The sequence below is a fragment of the Citrus sinensis genome, chromosome 1 (genome assembly GCF_022201045.2).
Source record: "Citrus sinensis cultivar Valencia sweet orange chromosome 1, DVS_A1.0, whole genome shotgun sequence".
Classification (NCBI taxonomy): domain Eukaryota; kingdom Viridiplantae; phylum Streptophyta; class Magnoliopsida; order Sapindales; family Rutaceae; genus Citrus; species Citrus sinensis.
Window position 1 is genome coordinate 19,839,372 of NC_068556.1, and position 22,392 is coordinate 19,861,763.

At 34.4% G+C, this 22,392-nt stretch overlaps 2 protein-coding genes across 7 annotated transcripts in view; one reads left to right on the forward strand and one right to left on the reverse strand.

Annotated features, from left to right (window-relative positions):
* The first annotated feature begins 4,465 nt into the window (after positions 1 to 4,465).
* The window catches only part of LOC102622499 (uncharacterized), a 37,078-nt gene continuing 19,151 nt past the window's right edge, over positions 4,466 to 22,392 (forward strand). The window contains exons 1-12 of one of the 3 annotated variants that reach the window (XM_052437241.1): positions 4,468 to 4,749; positions 6,116 to 6,201; positions 6,494 to 6,580; positions 6,682 to 7,090; positions 7,197 to 7,345; positions 7,698 to 7,901; positions 7,979 to 8,146; positions 8,287 to 8,688; positions 9,507 to 9,586; positions 9,743 to 10,103; positions 10,693 to 10,905; positions 11,269 to 11,812. In XM_052437241.1, coding sequence (XP_052293201.1) covers positions 6,536 to 6,580; positions 6,682 to 7,090; positions 7,197 to 7,345; positions 7,698 to 7,901; positions 7,979 to 8,146; positions 8,287 to 8,688; positions 9,507 to 9,586; positions 9,743 to 10,103; positions 10,693 to 10,905; positions 11,269 to 11,598 — 2,361 coding nt within the window. In that variant the 5' untranslated portion in view covers positions 4,468 to 4,749; positions 6,116 to 6,201; positions 6,494 to 6,535 and the 3' untranslated portion in view covers positions 11,599 to 11,812. Of the gene's footprint in view, positions 4,750 to 6,115; positions 6,202 to 6,493; positions 6,581 to 6,681; positions 7,091 to 7,196; positions 7,346 to 7,697; positions 7,902 to 7,978; positions 8,147 to 8,286; positions 8,689 to 9,506; positions 9,587 to 9,742; positions 10,104 to 10,692; positions 10,906 to 11,268; positions 11,813 to 22,392 lie in introns of those variants that run through there. The other 2 variants (XM_052437253.1, XM_052437248.1) reach the window with 2 other exon arrangements.
* LOC102621916 (DNA repair protein XRCC4) overlaps positions 19,491 to 22,392 on the reverse strand; it is a 30,240-nt gene continuing 27,338 nt past the window's right edge. The window contains exons 1-6 of one of the 4 annotated variants that reach the window (XM_025102525.2): positions 22,200 to 22,361; positions 21,959 to 22,101; positions 21,718 to 21,846; positions 20,648 to 20,770; positions 20,027 to 20,298; positions 19,491 to 19,637 (exon numbers count right to left, since the gene is read on the reverse strand). In XM_025102525.2, coding sequence (XP_024958293.2) covers positions 20,056 to 20,298; positions 20,648 to 20,770; positions 21,718 to 21,846; positions 21,959 to 22,101; positions 22,200 to 22,335 — 774 coding nt within the window. In that variant the 5' untranslated portion in view covers positions 22,336 to 22,361 and the 3' untranslated portion in view covers positions 19,491 to 19,637; positions 20,027 to 20,055. Of the gene's footprint in view, positions 19,638 to 19,790; positions 20,299 to 20,647; positions 20,771 to 21,717; positions 21,847 to 21,958; positions 22,102 to 22,199; positions 22,362 to 22,392 lie in introns of those variants that run through there. The other 3 variants (XM_052437286.1, XM_015533660.3, XM_052437290.1) reach the window with 3 other exon arrangements.

Here is a 22,392-nt window from a genome sequence, read left to right on the forward strand (position 1 = left end):
CATTTTCCCTCTTCGATCCTAATTGGCCTCACTCTTCTAAATTGCTATGCTTTGTTTTATGATTGAAATGGCTGAATTGTGTTCACAATAGTTACTTGTAGAGTGGCATTTTGAAACCTCAGTTTGTCTTTTTGAGGTTTGCCTTAGTTGGAAAATTATCTTAGTCGATATGTTCAAGAGAGAATTGAAGATTATAGCTTTGTTTGACCCGCAAAAGTGACATACAGAGGCATACAAGTTTTGGAGCAGCTCAGCTGAGGTAAGAATATTGGACAAGTGTTGGCTGTTTAGTAACAATTACCAGGCTCCAAAATTTTTAAGAAAAGTGTGGACCAAATACAAAATGAGTTGAGTACTTAATTAATTAATAAACTACCCGATAGAAGATGAAATTCATTATGTTAGTTTGATTGCTTGTACATGACCACGACTATTTGGTAATGGCGATTATTTTTAAGACGTAAGATTATTAAAGGCTACTTATTAATAAAGCTTATGCTTAAAATGGGATAAAAATTCCTTATATAATGTGAGTTTTCTTTGATTTTTAAAATTTTATGTCATATGTGTATTACTATTTTCTCGTGTGTATTATAAATTTATTTCTTTTTTTTTTCTATTCTATTCATAAACAATCACGTTGCTGCAAAGAGCGTATCTGAAGAAAATCATTGGGCTGAGAATGTGTATAAACAACTTGGGCTTTATGCTCCAGCCTAGAAAATTTAGAAAAGGCCAGGTCCTTACACGAAAGTAACGCAGGGTGGGCCCACTGTTACCATGGAAAAAAAAAATCTCAGGGCCGAAGTTATTTAAAACTTAAATGGCTACATAAAAAGACTGAAATCGCCTCGAACAACAAAATTGCTATTTCTTTTATGGTGCGTCTATTTTCTGGATTAGGGAATCGGAATTTGAAATTGAAATGATTGATGACATTCACTTCATAAAAATAAAAAAGGAATTAGAATTGAAATGGTGGGCCCACAACTATTTGGGAATGAGGAATGAGAGATTAATTCTCACCTCCCATGGAATCAATCTCTCATTTTTAGAAATTCTCATTTTGCCCCAGTCATATTCAAGTATTTCTAAACTACCCTCATTAAATAAAAAATATAAATACAAAAAAAAAGGCAAAATCCCTAGAACCCGTTCTTTTTCTCTTCAAAGCTGGATGTCATAGCATAATCGTGGTCAGTCACCCGTCGGTTCTGAAAATCACACGCCGTTGTCGTCGGTTCTGAATCACTGCCCATCGTCGTCACAGCTAATCCCTATCGTTGTCTCTTAAATCGCCGGTTCGTGGTCATTGGTCTCGTTGTGGGTTCTGTCGTTGCCACTCGTCTTTGCCTCCCGTTCACCACTAACCGAAAGCTTCCAGTCACCATCATCACCGTTGCAGGTATCAATGAGCTCAGCCCATTTTGTTCTTCATCATTTTTTTGAGTTAATTAAATGATTATTTATTTAATTATTGGATTATTTTATTTGATTTATTATTAAATAATTTTTTTAACACAAAAATTGTAGCATGAATTGAAGATTAATATGAACAAAATTGATATCTACCGAAAACAAAAATTTATTAATATGTTTTTCCGAGACTTGGTTGATTAAATTATGTTTAGATTAATTAAATATAGAATTAAATTTTGAGCTATGCTTGATTAATTCACAAACAAAAAATTAAATATAGAATTTTATGCTATGCTTGATCAATGACTATTTTGATGATTAATTTTTTGTTATGTGATGAATGGTGGTTGCAACTAAATTTTGAGCTTACATATATTGGATAGAGTTAATTAATATGATTATGTTTGTTTGTGATTGAACGCATAGGAATGACTCGGTTATTAGCTAGAAAGAAGAGAGTCATTATAATTATACAAAATTTGGTGATGATGTTGCAAATGATTGTGGCTGTGTGCTTTGTTATGTGTGTCCAACAATAATTGTTGTTATTATTATTAGTAGTTTAATATTATTTTTATTAACAATAAAAAATTATTATTATTAATTGTTAACGTAGAACAATAATATATTACTATAAATTTTTTTATAATTAATTAATTTATTATGAATAATAATAATAATAATACTTAATTTATTTTATCATTATAAGCAACAAGGGGTATTTTAATAATTTGAAACAATCTATTCCAATTCCAGAATAAAGTAAATACATCAGTGAAAATTGAGTTAATTTTGATTTCGATTCCAATAGCTTAAGTAAACAACTCATTCTGATTATTGTTTAGTAAATTTTCAATAAGGTTCCAAACCGAAAAATGGAATAGAATCCGAATACGACGTTTCTGATTCGATAGCAGTTCGGTCTTTTTTTTTTGTGATTAAGTAAACAACAATAATACATTGACGAGGAGATGAGGTGCCGAAACCCCAGGATAACAGCCATTTTTCTTTTAGCAATCAATGAATACAGAAAATTTGTAAGATTACATGTGTGTGTGTGTATTTGACTGTATTGCTTTTGGATAATGATAAATTGGTGATTATATATTTTGATAGTTGATATATCCGACGGTTTGGAATGAAGGACCAGGATCCTCTCTCCATGGTGTGAAATGTTTTAAATTTGACCATTCAATAATGTGTACGTTATTCTTGGATTATCCTCTGACGAGTTAGAAAGAAGAAAAAGCTTTAATTACAAGTAATTAAATTGTGTATGAAACTATGAATCCTTCTGCGCAGATGTACGTACATTTCAAAGAAGGTAGGTGCATGTCATTTCAAATATAATCTAATCCATGTGTAACAGATTAAATAATTCGACATTAATCTAAGCACCGTGACTGAGATCCGTATGCATACATACACAGAAGAGGAATATGTATATTGTTATTTTGCTACAGAAAGTACAGTGCAGGGAATACAATCTCTTTTATTTCGTTAATTTTTGCACAAGGGACATGATTATTCAGAAAATAGCAGTAATTAATTAACCAATGGTAGGAACCCCAACAACAATGCCCAGTACAAGAATTCGAGGCTTTAAAAAAAAGAGACTTTTAGCGCGAAAAAAAACAATTCGTCACCAAATTCAATGAAGGAAAAATTAATATTTAATTCTAGGTTTTCGCGACGAAACTTCCGTCGCTAAAAATTACATATTGCGACGAATAACTTTCTTCGTCGCCAAAAAATTAGGCGGCAAAAGATTTAGCACGAAATTTCAACAATTTGCAACGACATATATTGTCGTTGAAAGTATATAATTAGAAATATATTGTTGCTGAAAGTATATAAGTAGCAACGACATTTGACTTTTTAGCTACAAAACTACATTTGTCACTGTTCTCATTTTTCGCGACGAAAATTTTGGTCGCTGAAGGATTCTTGTGGCGACAAAAATGGTTTCATCGCTAAAATCATTTTAGCTACCCAAGTTTTTCACCGCCAAAATCTAATTTAGGGACAATATTTCTATGGCAGAAGACACTCTTTAGAGACGAAATATTTCATCGCTAAAGAGTGCTCTTTGACGACGAAATAGTTCTTATCGCTAATGGTATTTTTAGCGACCAAACATTTCGTCGCGAAAAGTGTCTCATAGCGACCTATAATATTTGTTGCCAATAACTACTTTTTGGGGGCACATTTAATTAACTGTTTAGTTGCTACAGATGTGGTAAATCAATATAAAGTTGTAAATTTAGAATGCATTTTCAATTATTTTAATTTTTGTTGATGATTAATCTTTTTATTAATTAACAAGTAATATAATTTCATTATAATAACAAAAAAAATATTAATATTTTGAAAAATAAAAAAAAAATAAAATGTGTTAATTATTAATTCAAACCTCCTTAATCTCGACCTGAATATTAAATTGAGATAAAACCGAATATTAAATTAAGATAAAATTTTATTTTTAATCCCGCATAAATAAGCCAGAATTTGGAATCCCAATGGAGATTCAAGAAATTTTGGCAATATAAGGACAAACTAACAATTTTTTGTAAACTTAACTCATTTTTTGTTAAGACTTATGACTAATTGTATTAGAAGACTTTTAGTTATAAGTGATGAGTTGTTCATCCGATTGCACGCTTCTTAATTTCAAAATAATGATTGAATGGTAGGTAGTTTAATTTAGCTCAACATATATTTTGATTAAAATTATGAGTTAAATATTATATCTTTTAAAGGTTAAAATTAAAATTAATCCATATGATTGATAGAATGTATAGTTAAATTTATGAGTAAGTATAATGCAGTTAATGTTCTTTTAAAAAAGACTATCATTTAAACTTAAATAAAAATATTTTTCACATAAGATTTTTATTTATGTAATTATAAATTATCAATTCAATTTAACTATATGAAATTGGATTCTTATAAAACATAGTTTATTATAAACCAATCGGTTTGGTGGGTTTGATTAAAAATATTATTTAATTAAAAATATAAAAAGCAAAATCGAAATAGGCAATTCCTATCTATTTTCTAACCCAAAATCGGCAATTCCTCGACCTCTCTCACATTCACGATCCCACTCTCACCAAACGCGACAAACCCGATTCAAGCCTTCAAGGTCACCACCGTCTACCGCCGCTTGTGTAATACTGTCATATTCGGCAGCTGTCTCCACCACTGTCAGCCGCTGCTCATCTGCTGCCATCATCTTTGTCAGCAACCGCTCGTAACCTAATTCATCATCGCCAGCCGTCGCTGCCGCAATTGCTGCCTCTCTCAGTCGTTGCTCTCGCTCTAGTGAAGGTGAGTACTGAGTTGGCTATGGCCCTCTTGAGCTTTCTTGCCCGCATTTTTTCTCTGACTCTGCACATCACAGAACTCCCAACTTTGTAGCATCTTCCTTAGTCTCCCTTGCCTAGGGTTTCAATTAGATCATAAATGAAGTTTGTGAAAATTGAAGAAGCAAAAAGAGTGATAATATGAAATTAACAGGCGCAAAGAGTTTTGCAATCAATTCAGGGGAGGTATTAAACATCTATCATCATGCCCCTCGATAATGAAAGATAAGAAAATGCTTGTTGCCTCGAAAATCAATCCCGACTGAACCCTACTGAAGTGAAATTTAATTTATCTTCTTTTTGTATTTTCATTTTTTTTTTGGTGGTCTTTTGGGGTTTAATTGAGGTTTATATTTGGGGAGTATGTCGCTGCTCCAGGAAATAAGAAAGAAGATAACAGCTTTTTCATGTGATCCCACATTTTTTTTTTAATGAAACATCCAAATCTTTTGCAATCAGGCTACAGGCTACTAATCTGCCGTTGATATTTTGTTGATATTTTATTGCGTGTCGGTGGCAAAAATTGTTTAGTTTTCCTTTTTTTTTAGCATTCTGCAAAAAAAATGTAGAAACTTAAATTGTTATTGGGTGTCAATAGAAAGAAGTTATTATATCTACAGAGATTTTTGTTTCAACAAAAATAATAGATATATGACTCGACATAACTTTATTTAAGTTGTAAATTAGATTAATAGACTATATACCTTTCTAAGAGGGATTAATAGCTAGTCATCTAACCAAGTCTGGATTCTTACTGTTTATACTATTATTTGGTAACTTTTTGTTGTCTATTTGTTTCGGCTGTTATTTGCTGCTGGCTCTTCAGTTTCAACTGTTATTTGCTGCTGTTTCTACTATTATTTGTTGTTGTTTATGCTGTTTCTTCTGTCAGTTACTGCTGTTTCTACTGTTATTTGTTGTTGTTTCTCCTGCTTGTACTGTTATTTGCTGCATTTGTTGTTGCTATCGCTGATTTTACTGTTTCTCCTGCTTGCCATTTTGCTGATTTGTTGTTGTTTTTGCTATTTTTTGTTAGATAAATTTGTTATTTGTGTTTTTTCCTGCTGTTTTAGATAACCTTTTACTGTTATTTATTGCTGACACTGCTGTTTCTACTATTATTAACTGTTGTTTGCTGTTATTTTGCTATTTTTCGTGGATAAATATGTTATTTGGTGTTTATTCTGTTGTTTCTAGGTAATTTTTTACTTTTTTGCTTATTGATAAAGTTTTTGCTGCTTTTTACTTTTTATGTTGTTTTTCCTTTTTTAACTGTTTTCACGTTTCATAGAAACAAAAATTGATTGTTATTTGCTAATATTTTTCTGCAGAGAAGAGGATAGCCGGTTCATAAATCTTCAAGTAAATATCCGCTCAATACTCACAGCTATTAGCGAGCATATAACAAAAATTTCATGTGAGTTTCTACTGTTATTAGCTGTTATTTGCTGCTATAAAAAGTAAATCCATATCAAAGCAATATAAAATTTTAAAAACTAAGGAAAGCTTAGATTATATAAGGAATCTTTATCCCATTTTAGGCATAAGCTTTATTAATAAGTAGCCTTTAATTCTCAAAAGATTCACATTCAGGATGGCTGATATTTAGAACACATCTACATGGTTATCGTTTTTCGTCTTTTTAAGCTTTGAGTGAAAAATTTAGTTTTTATATTGCTTTGATATGGATTTACTTTTTATTATTGCAGTTTCTTATTGGAAATACATTGTTGATTTGTTGAATCAAAAAGATGCTTGCTGGAGTGAAATTCATACCTCGCGATCAAGTTGATAAAGTAAATTTTGTTACTTTTTAATACTATATCTAGCTTGTGAAAGTTTTTATTTTGCTTATAATTTTAATTATGTATCTACTAACTCGGTTATTTGTTGTTAGGTAAAAGATGAAAAGTTGGATGCAAAGGGAAGGAAATCAAGTAGTAGGAAGGAAAAGCATAGGAGAAAGAAGAAGGGTTCAAGTTACGGTGGTAGTTCGGATGATGATCTTGAGAGAATAAAGAAACGGTCGAGACAAAGCAAGAAATGGTACTCGTCGGATGAACATTCAGTAAGTGAAAGTGAGGGTGAGGACAGTTCTGACCGAGATGAAAGGAAATATAGGAGTGCAAAAAAGAAGAGTAAGAGAAGTACTGATAAAGGTTCAAGAACTGGTAGGAAACATTATTCTTCTGAGAATTATTCTTCATCTGGTTCAGACTATGAGGACCAGAAAGGAAGCAAGGGGAATAGAAAGAAAAGAAATAAGGAGAGACGGGATGAAGAGGACATTGTGGATGGCTTGTCTGGTATGCATTTTGCAGTGATTTTGTTTTTCAGTTTTTTTTTTTTAAAAAAAATTGTCTTCAAGTTTATCATGTTCATTTGATCCAAATTTTGCATGTTGCTATATAGATGACAATAGAGGATCAGAATCATTTAAGGAGAAGGAAATTGTGAGAAAGGAAATGGGGTTAGAGTGGATGCTGAGGCCTGCAGAGAGGACAGCAAGAAAGCCTTTGGTGCCTGTTGAGAAGCAACCAGACGAACCTCCTTATGAGGAGGTATGCTGTCAATTTGTTCTTACTTCCTTCTAGTTGCAATCTATTGATCATATTTCATCTAGCCTTTCTTTATCCTCGTCTATTTTTTGTTCTGAATTGTTGTTGCATCTGGTTAAAATTGGTTTTTTGGAGTAGCTCTTGTACTGGACCTGTTTTAGATATCTTCATATGTGCATGTCTGATTTCTATGGAAAACATATTTGCCAGATGCCTTTACGGCTACATGATTGTCATGTGACTGCATATAACTTTATATTTATTTCTTCCTGTTTGTTAACATGAGTCTTCTGTTTGCTGTCATTTAGTCTATATGATTGTTTGTTGACTCCACATTGTTTGCTTTGTCTGCCAGATGCCAAAGGTGAATCCAAGGGAGTTGAATCCTTATCTGAAGGATAATGGAAGTGGCTATCCAGAAGATGAAGATGAGAATAAAGGTAGCGGAGAGCAACTTTTGTCTTCCTCACTTGTTGGTGATGGAGGTGCAAGCTGGAGACTTAAAGCTTTGAAGCGTGCCCAGGAGCAGGCAGCTCGAGAAGGACGACGATTTGACGAGGTATGCTACTATGCCTTTCAGATTCGATCAAGCATTACCAGTATGAATTTTGCTCTTTATTCATTTAAATGGTTCAGGTTGTGGAAGAGCGTTGGGGTTCTCTTGGTCAACTAGCTGTATCTGCCACATCTCACAGGGCTGCTCCATCTCGTGCTCATTTATATGCCATAAAAAACAGAAAAAGCGGACTAACTGAAGATTGTCAAGTAGATGCTGAAGATCAAAAGGAAAGAGATACTCAGAAGGTAACTGCAACAGTTGATTTTCTCTCTCTCTTAATGATTTTGTGGTTTTGTAATTTGGATTGAAATACTTAAAGATTCTATTCTGATTGAGAAACTGAAATTTTCCCAACACATTGGATTTTTGTGGTTGTGATCCTTAGACCTCCAATAGAGATTACCTGAGGGATGTGTCTCTTCGGCATCCTGATATGAGAGCCCCTAAAGCTCGTGATTCATTGTCTTGGGGAAAGCGAAAAGGTCAACATATGTCTGCTAGGGATGCTAACATTGTCTCTGCTGCATTCTCTGGCTTAAATAAGTTTGAAAATGATGGAAACTTCATGCGTGAATTCAGTCGTCAGCAGGGTAAAGATCCTGGTGGTCCTGTTGATTCCAATCCTAATGATGAGGGCAATGTGGAGTCAGAAGTGGTGTTATCTGAAATAAAAGTACCTAGCGAAAGTACCGTTATGATTGAAGAGGGACTGGGTGCCAACAAGCTAGCTGCTAAGGCAATGCAACTGCGTTTGAAAGGAAAGCATGAAGAAGCTGAAAAACTTTTGGTATGACAATATTTTCCTAACTTCTCTCCTCTCTTATTTGCATTTGGGGTGATAGGTGTTAAACCCATCTGGAGGTTCTCCAATTTGACATAAAAGAATTAAAAGTGCCAAATGAATTTGTCATAAAAAAATTTACTATTTTTCTAGTGCTGTCTTTTGCGGAACTTTAAGATAGTATGATAAAGCTTCTTTTGAAGCTCCTGGTCAGGTCTTTTCATTAGCATTCATCTGGAGATTGGTCTATCCACCACCCTAACCCTTTTCATGAATAGGCTAAAAAGTCTTTACAGCCGCTTGGCTGTTTTGCTAATCTTGGTTGTTCCATCCACTGCCTACTTTGCCAAGTGCTTCTTGTTTCTTCGAAGGAGAACATCGTAGGGACTTTTGTAATACTCTAGTTATTAAGGAGTTTATTTTATTTTCTTTTTATTTTTATGTTGATCTGTATAAGTCTCTATGATGTTCTACCTCAGTCTTTTTTATACTTAAACTGAATTTTCTTTAACTTCTGATTGAAAAATCATGAAAATTATGATTTAATGTTTCTTACCATTGATATTCTTAGAGATAATTGGATTATTTCTTGCTTCCAATTTTGTGAGCTAGTGCTCACAGAATTCCAGTGTTCATAGTAGGGAGATATATTAGAATTGATGTTGTGCACTCGGCTATTAGGTTTGGGACAGATATATGCATGCATAATCTTTTATTTTCAAAGAAGATCTTTGTACTTTGTACTTGGACAGCCAGCTATTAAGATTGTGAGCTTCTTCTTCGTGTTTAATTGTTTTTTTATTATTTTTGTTTCTGTTTATTAGCAAGAAGTTGAGAAAATGAAGGTAAAGCAGGGTGCGGCTGATAATTCTACTAAACATCAAGGTGTTGGAAGCTCGGGCAGGTAATTTTGAATATTGTGATTGGAGATTCTATTCTTTTTTCTTACTTCCCTTTAAGTGTGTGAAGTTGTTGAAAGAGTACTGTTCTTGGTAATCTGCCATATTAATATTTCGGAGGAGTTTTTGTACTAATGGATATTTCATTTTTTAATTTGTAGGCATGTTATTTATGATTTGTCTGTTCGAAAAAGGAAGGATGATGATGATGCTGATAGGAATCTGGTCCAAAAGATAATGCATAATAAACAATACAGTATATCTGGTCGGGCCGATGATGAATATGATTTTGAAGATGGTCCAAGTCGAAAATCCCAGAAGAAGAGAGGAGCAAATGATAATAAGGGTGCTGAAAGAGCTATTGCGAGACGTATCATGACTCAACAAGAGCGCTGCCTGTTTTGCTTTGAGAATCCAAACCGGCCAAGACACCTTGTTGTGGCAATAGCAAATTTTACTTATTTGATGATGCCACAGTGGCAGTCTGTCGTGCCTGGTCATTGCTGCATCTTGCCAATGCAGGTAATGTTGTTTCTTTACTATAATCTATTACTTTTTTTTTCTTTTTTTTTTTCTATTATGGGTTTTGTTTTCAGTTGAATGGTTTCCATGGTTGAACTTAAAACACATATTTGGGGATTTTCAATACTTTGTTGGAATGGAGTCATTCAATTTATGATTCATGGCACCTGGAAGCAAATATTTATACTTAATGATGGCTGTGGGACACAGTGAATGTATGGGCATTGTGGAAAGTTTGATTAATCCCAAAGTGATTATAATTGTGAAATTTCCGTCACTTTTTGAATAATTTAAGTTCTAACATACTGCTATCCACGATGGAAATTGTTTAATCTGAATGGGTGGCCCAGTGGTAAGGGTGAATGTAGGGTAAGATGTAAACTCATGTCTGGGTTTGACTCACACATGATGCAAAACTGTCGAACGCCAATGTTATATCTTGCTGGAGGTTGCATATACTTGAGGGTTTATGTCTGTCAACCGAAAAGAAAAGGAATCCCTTTGTTCTCATGCAGTTGACCCTTTATTATCATAAGGTTGACTTGATTTTAAGTTGTTCTATTCTGATTAAGAGTTTCTGCTTTTGCAGCATGAGTTGGCGACTAGAACCGTTGACAGTCATGTGTGGGATGAAATTCGTAACTTCAAGAAATGCCTTATCATGATGTTTGCAAAGCAAGAGAAGGAATTAGTGTTTCTCGAAACAGTGATGGGTTTGGGACAACAGCGTCGCCATTGTTTGATTGAGTGCATTCCTTTGCCCCAAAAAATTGCGAAACAGGCCCCTGTCTATTTCAAGAAGGTTAGATTCCGTCATTCATTCTCTCTCTATTGTTCTTCTGGTTCTCCTTGTCTATATTATGCTTCACTTTATTGTTAACTGTGGTTAATTTGACTGGCCTAAGTAAAGATGTTTTTGCTGCCCTTAACTTTGTGTAGGATTCCCATTTATTGCCAAATTAGTTGCACATTTATGTAAAACAAAATTGGAGGTTGGCATGGCATGTACATAGCTTGCATAATAAAGTAATGTCCTGTAAAGTTCATGTTTTTGAACTGATCCTCCCATCCACATGAACACCTCTTTTTGTTTGCATGTCCGTGTACGTACAATTCTTTTTGTCTCAATATATACAGTACAAGTATCTGAAACTAGCTGTTTCAGGCAATTGATGAAGCTGAAGATGAATGGAGCCAGCACAATGCAAAGAAGTTAATTGATACGAGTGTGAAGGGCTTGCGTGGTTCAATTCCAAAGGACTTTCCTTACTTCCACGTTGAATTTGGTCTAAATAAGGGTTTCGTCCATGTAATTGATGACGAAACACAGTTTAAAAGCAGCTTCGGACTAAACGTCATAAGAGGCATGCTTCACCTTCCCGAGGAAGACATGTACCGTCGTAGGAGGCATGAATCTGTGGAGGCACAAAAGCAAGCGGTGGCAACTTTTGCGCGGGACTGGGAACCGTTTGACTGGACTAAACAACTTGAATAGAAAACTGTGCAGTGGCTCTAAAGCGATTCAGGACTTCAGTTTTAACTTAAATTGATGAACTTGGCCAATGGTCTTTTATAGCCCGTTGGCAACACACATGCATAGGCTGGAGTTTAAGCAATATGTTATATTTATAGTGATGTACATAGTTTTTTATTTCTAGTGATATGTCATCAAATTTTTGTCGTGGGTATAGTTAATTTTTATTTTTTCATCATGAATTGATAATTTAATATCTATATACACTTGTTAGATGCAACTTCACTTGGGATACATAATTATGTACTTCAACCATCTAAATTCAGAATTACGTGGTCCCTTATTACGGTTACTGAAAAGACACAGAACCCTTGTCCTGCAAGTAAACCTCTGCGGGTATTGTCTTAAGGATTCCCTAAACCATATCCTATTTGGATTTGTAATCCTTAAAAATACTTACATATAAAATAGATTATAATTCCACTGCTGTAACTGACTTTCTGAGTCTGTTTTGGATTAGGAATCTTCTAAAAAATCGCTATATACAAGAAGTAGATCAACGCTTTGATAATTCAACTGCTGCATCTGTTGGATTGCGGGATTCATCAGATGGAGAGGTCCTCATCGTCGTTAGTTCTGTATTTTCTTTTTTTTTTTCCTCTGTTTTTGCTGTTTTGATATTTGTCTTTCAGTAATGATGAATAGAGAGTGGGAAAAAATCATGGAATATTTTTTTAAAAATTTTTTTGGTGATATTTCCAAATTTCTTGTTTGTTTGTTCTCTTAAGTCACAGTTTTTTCCCTAGATAAATAAACAAACACGTTCAATTCAAAAACAGTTTTTTTTAAGATGATTTGTTGATTTATTTATTTATTTTTAAGATGCTCAACTCAACATAATCGAAATATATTAATCAGTTGCTAAGTAATTGTTGAGGGAATCCGGTGATGATAATATTATTATGGAGAGCCTCGGCCGCATAGACCGGATATTGGATTTGCCGGAACCAATACTACATCACATTTTGTCATTCTTGCCTCTAAAGCAAATTAATGGTTCGAAGCACAGAATGTCCAAAAGTTTACAATTCGAGGGCCACTCCCATTTCAATGCGAGTTCAAGTTAGCCTCATGTAAGTTTCTCAAACACTTGACATTTGCCCTTGCTGCTCCTACAGAGGATGAGCGTCTTTGCAACCAAATTTCTAAATTTCCGCTTCTTGACTTGAAGAGCATTAACATCTCTAGCCGCAGTATTAAGATGTTGAAGATTTATGAATGTACGGGGTTGGTTGAAGTCAAGATTGAAGCTCCCAATGTCTTCTCTCAAGGTACTGCATTTTTTGTTCATTTGTTTGAATTCAATACTTGATCCATGCAATGGGGATGCAATGCAGTGCTGGTACTTCTACTCTGCTTTATTAATCATTTGGTCTACAATGGTCTTGTAAAAGGATGTCGTACTCTAATGTTTTTAAAAACTGAATCAGCTTTCCAGATTTAGATTGTTGTCTTGTACACCAGGTGTATGAGCCGTACAACAGAAGCCTTGTATCATTATCTAAGCCTGCAGATACGTGAAATCCTTGGCCGGGATTTTTGAAGTCTTAATGCCTGTCATCAGACGGAAAATATGCACGTACTGGGGGAACCATTCGACTGGACAGAACAACTTGAATGGGGAAACAGAGCTGTACTCTAAAGCAATTCAGGATTTCAGCTTCAAGTGCCTTGCCATTTTGATCGGTGGTTGATTATGTATCGATGATAAGAGGAGAAAGAACCGAAAAAAATAAATAAAAATTCACATTTTGAGTTGAAGTGTGACTGGAGTTGATTCAATTTCACTTTTTGAAGTGTTCTTTCATTTTAGACAGAATCAATCACATATTTATTTAACAGATACTTGAACAACCAGAATACTTGTTGTAGCCTTGTAGGTATGCCTACACTTTTGAGCAAAAAGATTTTGTAATTTTTTTAACCACACGACACGGGCTTTATTATCTTTCATTGTAAATTTTGGAAGGTGAATGCCAGGAACATTAAAAAAAAAAAAAAAAAAAATTTAATTAATTACTTAAATAAAAAAAAAAGCCTCATGCGCACCACGTGTCCTGCCGTTACGATATTCCATTTCAACGGCTCAGATTACACGGATGTTTGTTTATAAAATGTAACCGTTGGATCAACAGTGATCCAAAAATGGAAAAGTGCTAGGGTTTTAATCTTGAAGCCAAAATAAGCAGCCTATAAATACGCCCATGTCCAGAGACACAATCGAACCTTTTCACTCTACTTTCCTTAACCACACGACACGGGCAAATGCCAGGAACGTTAAAAAAAAAAAAAAAAAAAAAAAATTAATTAATTAATTAAAAAAAAAGCCTCATGCACATCGCGTGTCGTTCCGTTACGAAATTCCATTCCAACGTGTCGTGCCGTTACGATTTTCCATTCCAACGGCTCAGATTACCAGGATGTTTGTTTATAAAATGTAACCGTTGGATCAACAGTGATCCAAAAATGGAAAAAGTGCTAGGGTTTTAACCTTTGCTAGGGTTTTAATCTTGAAGCCCAAATAAGCAGCCTATAAATAAGCCCATGTCCAGAGACACAAACGGACCTTTTCGCTCTACTTTTTTTATGTTGCTTTGGTTTGGTCTGGTTACAAAGTGAGAAAATAAATCACTTTCGTTGTTCGTTGTTAGAAAAAAAAATGATCGATTATATTTGTTTGGACAGAGAAATCACGGTCATGAGATGAGTTTTCTAATCTGTACTGTAATCTGTATACGGTGATGGTGAATATTGACGACGGATTCTCTTTCTACCGTGTTTCTCTGCCCAATCAGATATATTTGATCTTCATTCCATTTCCATTTCTGTCTGAGCCTTATATATGTATTGATTAGTTAGTTCTTGAAATCTCTTCCAGATCCGTTCCAAAAACTTTTTATTAGTTTTTTCTGGTTTTCACTACTCTTCCAGATCCGTTCTGGCTTTTATTTTGGACCGACAGTTGAAAGCAAGGATCGAATCTAGTTTGGGCTGAACCGGTTAAAGATTATACACACACACACATATACGTATATATGCATATACTTTAATACAGGCGCCTTTACTTTTTTTTTTTTGTTTGATAAAGACACTTTTAAATCGTGCACACTTCTAATTCGTGGAGTTTAATAAAGTATTTTAATGTTATAAAAATATAAAATTTTATAGGAGCCCAGGCACAGCAACAATGACAAGTCCCATCACTAGCACTGTTGTTGTATATGGCGTAACTTAACCAAAGCCAATTTTATAATATGTTTAAAAATATTTTTATTAAAGTGCAGGTTTAAAATTTCACAATTGCCCTAGAATTAAAAATTGATAGTGGTTTGTATTGATTAGAGATGGTAAAATTTAAATTTGGATCCAGCAATGATTGCGGTAGATTTTTTAAATATTCGGATTCGCATAATAATAAATTTAAATATAATATTAAATTTAATAATTTATTTAATAATATCAAATAAAATTAATTATAATTTAACAATCAATAAGTCAACACTATAAATTTGATAATTTCACACAAGATAAATCAAACATTAAAAAAAAAAATCTAAGGTAAACCAATTCATTAAAATATTTTCTAATTATTATTATTTTTATTTTTTAACATATTTTTAATAGTTATAGAGTTAATTATACTTATACATATTAAATAAATAATTTTATTAATATATTTTTTAATTAAAATTTAATTATAAAATAATACTTACATCTAGATTCGAATTTACAAGGATCTTGATTTTTAAGATACGGATTCAAATCTTCTGAATGTTTATGGATCTGTAGTTTATTTCCAACCCGCGCTTATTGGTTAATTGAACCTTCTTGGTTTGGTTATATGAAACAAACTTATTATAACGTGCCAATATAAAAATCAGAACTGCTGTATGATATTCAAATATTTCAAGAACTAGTACAGAATGAATCCAAATGATGTCAAGGCCGCCACTAAAGTGAATGCAAATGGAGGTTTAACGGGAGCATCTGTTTCAAATCCGGGTATATATTTACCAATTCGGTCATTGTTAGGCTAACTAGTTTATCTTATTAATTTTTTTTCAATCAAGATTGTGTTGAGTTAAGCTACAAGCACCAATACAATTAATTCTGATTCCCTTTGTAAATTAAAATATTTTCACCCTTTATTAATTAAATCTTTCCTCCCCGTCAATTCTTCTCCAAATAACATAATGCATGTTTGAAGCATTAATCGACTTAATTATTAATTAAACTTTTGATTTGCAAATCTGCTGGTCCATTTTGTTACCGAAAGGGAACCACTACCAATGTTATCTCTTTGATGTGACAATTCCCGTCGTTCAATTCTCAGCCAGACTCTGAAGCATTGCACTTTTGGCGACATCTGATCTGAATGTGGGCTTGCTTTTAATTGTATGTGATTGCATTAAAAATGGTATGAAATGACATTTTCTTTTTTCCCCTCTTCCCATTGGCTATAAAATGAAGTAATCGTGAAAATCCTTCCATTTTCTCCTCAAATTTTCCTTAAATTTTCTTTTTGCCTTAAGAAAGCTTACCAAATGAAAAGATGAGTAAAGGGATTTGACTGAGGGATTTTTGTCAAATGCGATGGATGCAAGCCAAACAGACATGTTTCGTTAGGCAATAAGCAGGCGCTGCAATTCAGCTCATTTAATTTTTACAAAATTATAAAAGAATACACGACCATTTGCTGCTGCAATGAAAAGAGCCCCTTTAAGTTTTACCTTGCTTCGTATGTTTTTATTACTTGCGCTAATAAGCCACCGAAAAATCAAACGTCGGTGACCGGAGGAGGGGGGCAAATCCCTCCCCCACCGGGAATCATACTGCAAGGATTACCGCCAATAGGTGGCACGGGAGCCCTCTGGAGGGTCGCATGGCTAATAAGGTTACGAATATGCGGCTTCGCATGCAATGGCCTCAAGGCTGAACCTAGTTGCATTGTGCTGCTTGAAGCGAACAAAATGATGAACATGAACAAAATTGTGAAGAAGCGAATGTTTGTTCTATGGAACTCCATTTTTTTTTTTTTTTGAGTGAGTTTGATGGAGATGTCTTATATGCAAATATAAAGGCTTCAGGGCTTTGTCTCTCTTATCTTTTACAACCAAGTCTGTTCTTGCAAATATAGAAAATAAAACCTGTAACATTTAACAAAAAGATTCTAGATTTTGTTGATTAGCTTATAAACTTTGAAATATGATATACTCGACCCTTCGACAGCTCATTTAACAAATCGATATACCATTTTTATTGCTGGAAGAATGAAGTCATAAAAGATGCCTATTTGTTGTTGATTATCTTTTCCAAAATTATCATCCTCAAATGAATAAAAGAACAGCTCTCTGTCTTTAAAAAGAATCATGACTATTATAACATGGAAATGTATAAATAAAAAGTAATGATAAAATCACAATTACTTTGTGTAAGTAATTGTATACAAATTGATATGATATGAGAAGATTGGTTATATAAAATTACCATAAATAAGTTCATATAATTGAAAAAAAATAACTGTTAGTATTCTTCAGCTGATCTTTTTATACTAAATTATTTTGTAAACATTAATTTGCATAAAATAGGTTGATAAATTAAGGATTAGAACTATTATGATACTCAAATATATATGTCAAAATTTAACACTATTTTAGTATGCAAAAGGATAAAAGACACCCAATTCAAGTGCCTCTCATTCAATCATGTTAATCAAAAGCAGCAAACGCAAACACGCACTTCCCTCTCTATTTAGAAACCCACCTCAAAGCCCTTCACCAAATGCAAAACCCAGTAACCAAAACACAAAACCAATCTCTGTTTTGGGTCCAAACAAGTTGGAGTACCGTGTAAGGCACCACTGTAAACCAGGTGCAATCAGTCCCAAAAAAGCCCAAGAATATTTTCGTCAACTGATCCAAACCAAACCCATTCCTAATATTGATGCGTTCAATCATTTGTACGTTCAATTTCCAAGCCTAAGCGTTATGATGTTGTGTTTTCAATGTATGAGGAATTATACAGTTGTGAAATTCAGCCTGAGTTGTACACATTTAATATTTTGATCAATTGTTTTTATCAAACAGGGAAAATAAATTGTGAGTTTTGTGTACCGGGTGAGATCATAAAGAGGGGTTTTAAGCCTGATTTAATTACCATGAGTACTCTGCTTGAGGCTCTGTGTTTGGATGGTAAATTTTTTGATGCGGTTGAGTTGTTTGATAAATTGACTGAGTCAGGTTTTGAAGGTAATGTTAATGTCTATGGGATTCTCATTAATGGATTATGCAAGATTCGCGAGATTGATTCTGCTATTCATTTGCATGGGAGGATGATTTGTGAGACCAATGTGGTTATTTATTGATGGTCTTTGTAAAGATGGGTCTGTTGATGACGCAATAAAAATGATCAAACAAATTATAGGAAATGGTATTTGCCCCGATGTCATTGTTTACAGTTCGTTGATTAACAGGTTGTGTAGCTTTAATAGATTGAAGGAAGCTGTTGAGTATTCTGATAAAATGGTTGCTCGAGGGATTTCCGCTGAATTAGTCAATTACAACTCACTGATTCATGGTTTTTGTCGAATGGGATTTTGCAAGGAGGCAAATAGAATTTTTAATCGAATGTTGAGAAAATTGGGAGGAGGGAAAATTGTAACGTTCACAATATTGATAGACTGCTTATGCGAGGAGGGAAAATTGGGAGAAGCAAGGAAGATTTTCAGTTTGATTATTAAGCCCAGGAGGGAGCCTAACTTATTTAACTTATTATTCACTCATCAATGGATTAAGAATCGGTTGGTCACCTGATGCTGGAAAACTGTTAGAGTCGATTGTAGATGAAGGGACTTGAGCTCGATGTTTTTACCTACAATGTAATGATTAATTGCTATTGCAAGAGTTTGAAGACTGAAAAAGCTGTTAGCCTCTTTCAAGAAATGCTTCATAAGGGATTGAAGCCTAATAAAGTTGGTTACGACCTACTTATAACAGAGCTTCGTCAAGTTGGGTGAGTAGCAGAAGCACAAAAGCTGTTCAATGGGATGCCTGCAGCTGATCTATCTCCGAATTTATTCACATATTCAGCTTTGATAGATGGGCTTTTCAAAAATGGCCACGTTGAAGAGGCAATTGCTCTGCTCCAGTCCCTTGAAAGGGACAAGAAAGAGCTAAATATTGAGGTTTACAGTGCAGTCATTGATGGGTTGTGTAGAGTGGGCAGATTGGAAGCTAGAAAGAAGTTAGATCAACTCTCAGAGAAAGATTTGGTTCCTGATGTTGTAACATTTGACATTCTGATCAATGGCATCTGCAAGAAAGAGATGATAATGGAGACTGATATGTTGCTTGTCCAAATGGAAAAGTAGGGACGTTTTCCAGACTCTATATCATTCAACACCATTATTCGGGTTTTCTTGTGAAAAATGAAACTGATAAAGCAATGTAGCTTCTTGAACAAAATGTGTAATAGGAACTTCTCATCAAATGAACAGTTCACTCTAATGCTGCTATAACTCTATTTTGTAGATTCAATGTCGTGCAACCATTGAGTTCCAAATGTTTTTCGGGGGAACTTTTCAACTGTAAATTCTGTACAATGATATGGTACAAAATACGGAAAGAGATACTAGTAAATCGGTAACTTCACTTTTGTGTGAGAATTGAGGTAATAAAAACTTGTCCATTTTTCCCCTAAATGCAATAGTATTCAGATTTGCACGTTCTAACATTCTGTCGTATTCATGTTGTTGCAATTGCATATTTGTTTTATTACATATGATACAGTCCTTTAAGATGGTGTATATTTGCGGTTTCCCTTTTTCTACTTCGATTTTGAGTGTGGGTGAATGATAAATAATATCACATTCATATATTATTGCTTTTATTCTGGTGAATTCTATACTTCTAATGTGCCAAGATTTTACCCATGCTGCTGCGTCCCCTTTACTTCTTCCTATCAGCTTTGCTGCCCTCCTTTTGAGTTTTGTCTGCAAGATTCTGATTTCAGAAAGTTGTGTCAAACTGTCAGCCTACAGTGCCCGTTCTTTTGCCCTTGCAAACAAGGTAAATGACTCAACCCTAAGCTTGCCCAGGCATCTTAATAGTCTGACTGATTCAACTAGTTGAAGTCAATGCTTCACCAGAACTAGATATTTCAATTTTGAGCATACAATTTCACTTAATCATTGAAGACAAAGACAAATGTTGGGCAAATATGTGCTGTCGGACTGCTTTCTAAGCACCAAGCTGGATGCTACAGGGGTTAAAGTCCTTATGGTGGGTATCCTTAGTTGGAATGAAGAAAAATCTGTATCCCTCCACAAAACTCAGCACATTCATTACATGATTTACAATATAAGTAAGAAAAAGGAAAGATTGGTACTCACTCTCAAATCTATATTTGTTTATTTAGATGCTATTTGCGTGAAATCCTCTTTCTACCACGAGCCCTACTAGCCGGAACACCTTTTGAAGTGCTTGTAATATCCTTTGCAGGTTCTTCCTCACTTTTGTCATCATCGCTCCCTTCATCAAAACTCTCAGTTTTGTCTGTGGACTGTTCCTCCTCTTGTTGCAAATCCCCCATGACTGCCTGTTTTGAAAGCTTGTCTCGAAGCTCTCTGAGTTTTGATTTCTTTGAATTCAACACACCTAGGAACTAGAAGCAGGAAAAAAAACTTGAAGTCAGTCCTAAATACTAAAAGAATGGAAAGTTGATGCTCCTAAGATCCTATTCATCCTTTAATAACTAGCATGCTCAGAGTTCAAAACATCTTGAAATTACAACTATGACTAAATGGGTATTCTGGAAACATCAATTATGGGAAATCTAAACCATACATTTAAGAATTCAGCATTTATACATTTTCATCAGTCAAAACTGAATTGGAAAGAGGGGCTTCATCAGAAACACCTGATGTCCCTATTTTCAAACGTTTTATTCTTTTGGTCTCTGTCTTGGATCTCCAGTTAAAGAGCAATACTATCAGTGTTATTTATTCACGCACCTTTGCATAGATTGCTGATTCAAACTCCAGCTTCTCATTCTTAAATCTCTCACTTTGTGCTAAACACTTCTCAGCCTCCACTTTCAGTCTCTCAAATGATTGAGTTTTTGTGACAACTTCATCCTATAAGCGAAAGAGATAAAACATGAAGGTGTTATAAGCTGACAGACAAATTTCATTGCCAAACTAATTGACATAGGCATTTCATCTCCATCTATCTATCCAAAGAAACAGCAAGAATAATAGAACAAAACGTTCAATGTCATTTACAGTCAAAATTCATACCACATGTATATAGCTCGTTGGTACAGAAAATTTTATAAAGAAAATGAAGAATCCTGGCAGGACCATTCCATTTTGGAGTTATAAAGAGTGAAGCCCAAGGAGCTTTAGAGCTTCTTCAAACTTGGCCATCAATACCGCAGCTGATACAAACTTTTCCAGAATAAGACATATTGCTACAATCACTTTGCTAGAAGTATAAAATAAGATTCCTCAAGTACCCAAAATCCAATTCAAACTCACATATTGTGTATGTGAAAAATGTCTCAGCTTAATCCATAATGAATCAAAAGCATTATAGATGATATCAACAACCAGTAGGACAGATGACACCCCATGAATCAGCAACTCATCACTGATAAGAAAGAAAGGTCGAAGTGAATCAGCATGTTTGATTTACATTCCATGTAACCAACCACTACTCGCTCTTCCAACCTAAAGTCTGGACCACCTACAGAGAAAGTGAACTTCTAAAGATATAAATGTCTATCATGGAAATTATATTTAGCATTGTCCTCATGAAACAAAATACAAAGAACCAAGTCAATGTACAACCATTGATAGTTTTGAATCAAACATCAAGAGAAATAAATCCCTTCCATTGAATATAAACGAACCCAGTATGGACAGATCCCAAGTCTTTTCTTTTACTGCCCTTCAAACATTACTTACAACATGCACCAAGTCATTGAAATCTAACGAACATTACAAACACATCTAATAAAGTAAAATTGTTTCAACTAACAATCTTCAAAATTTCAGCCAACAAAAAGGCAAAAGAATCTTACACTGAGCCTAATGTTTGCATCCATAAGAAAGTCCAAAATCCCTGCAGTAACCTTCTTGCTATTACGTGCTGATCCACATTTCCACCGCCATTCAAGCTTAGTCCCTTCCTTCTCAAATGTCCATGACAACTGCAATACATCACAATCACATACATACCCACATAATTTTAAATTTCACCTTTTTCCAATTTCAATTTCGATAAACAAAATTAAATTTTAAAATATAATAACAAAAACTTACTCTTTTACATCCATCAGCAGCATCAGTAAAACCGTAAACAGAACCAGGCTGCTGAAACCCTAAATAGCGCTCAGCCAATTTGACGTATTCGGTCACCGGCTGGTCCCACAGCGCCGCCCTATCTTTCACCTGCTCCTCAGACGCTGTCGAAAAGACGAAAACGCTGTTGCTTTGAGACACACCCAAAAAGAAAAATGACAAATTTAAATTAATATTTGTTACAGGTTTTAATTTATAATACCGTTGCAGAGCCAAGCGTTGAGACCGTCAGTGATGGAGAGATCGAAGTGGGTCTGAAACCACGTGCCTTTGACGAAAATGGGATCCGTGGCGTCGGGAATCTCCAGCTTTAGACATGTATGGCTCGTCGCCTCCATTTTTTCTGAGCTCCTTCCTCGAGAAGCCCCAAGTGCGAGTGCAGAAATCTTCCCGCC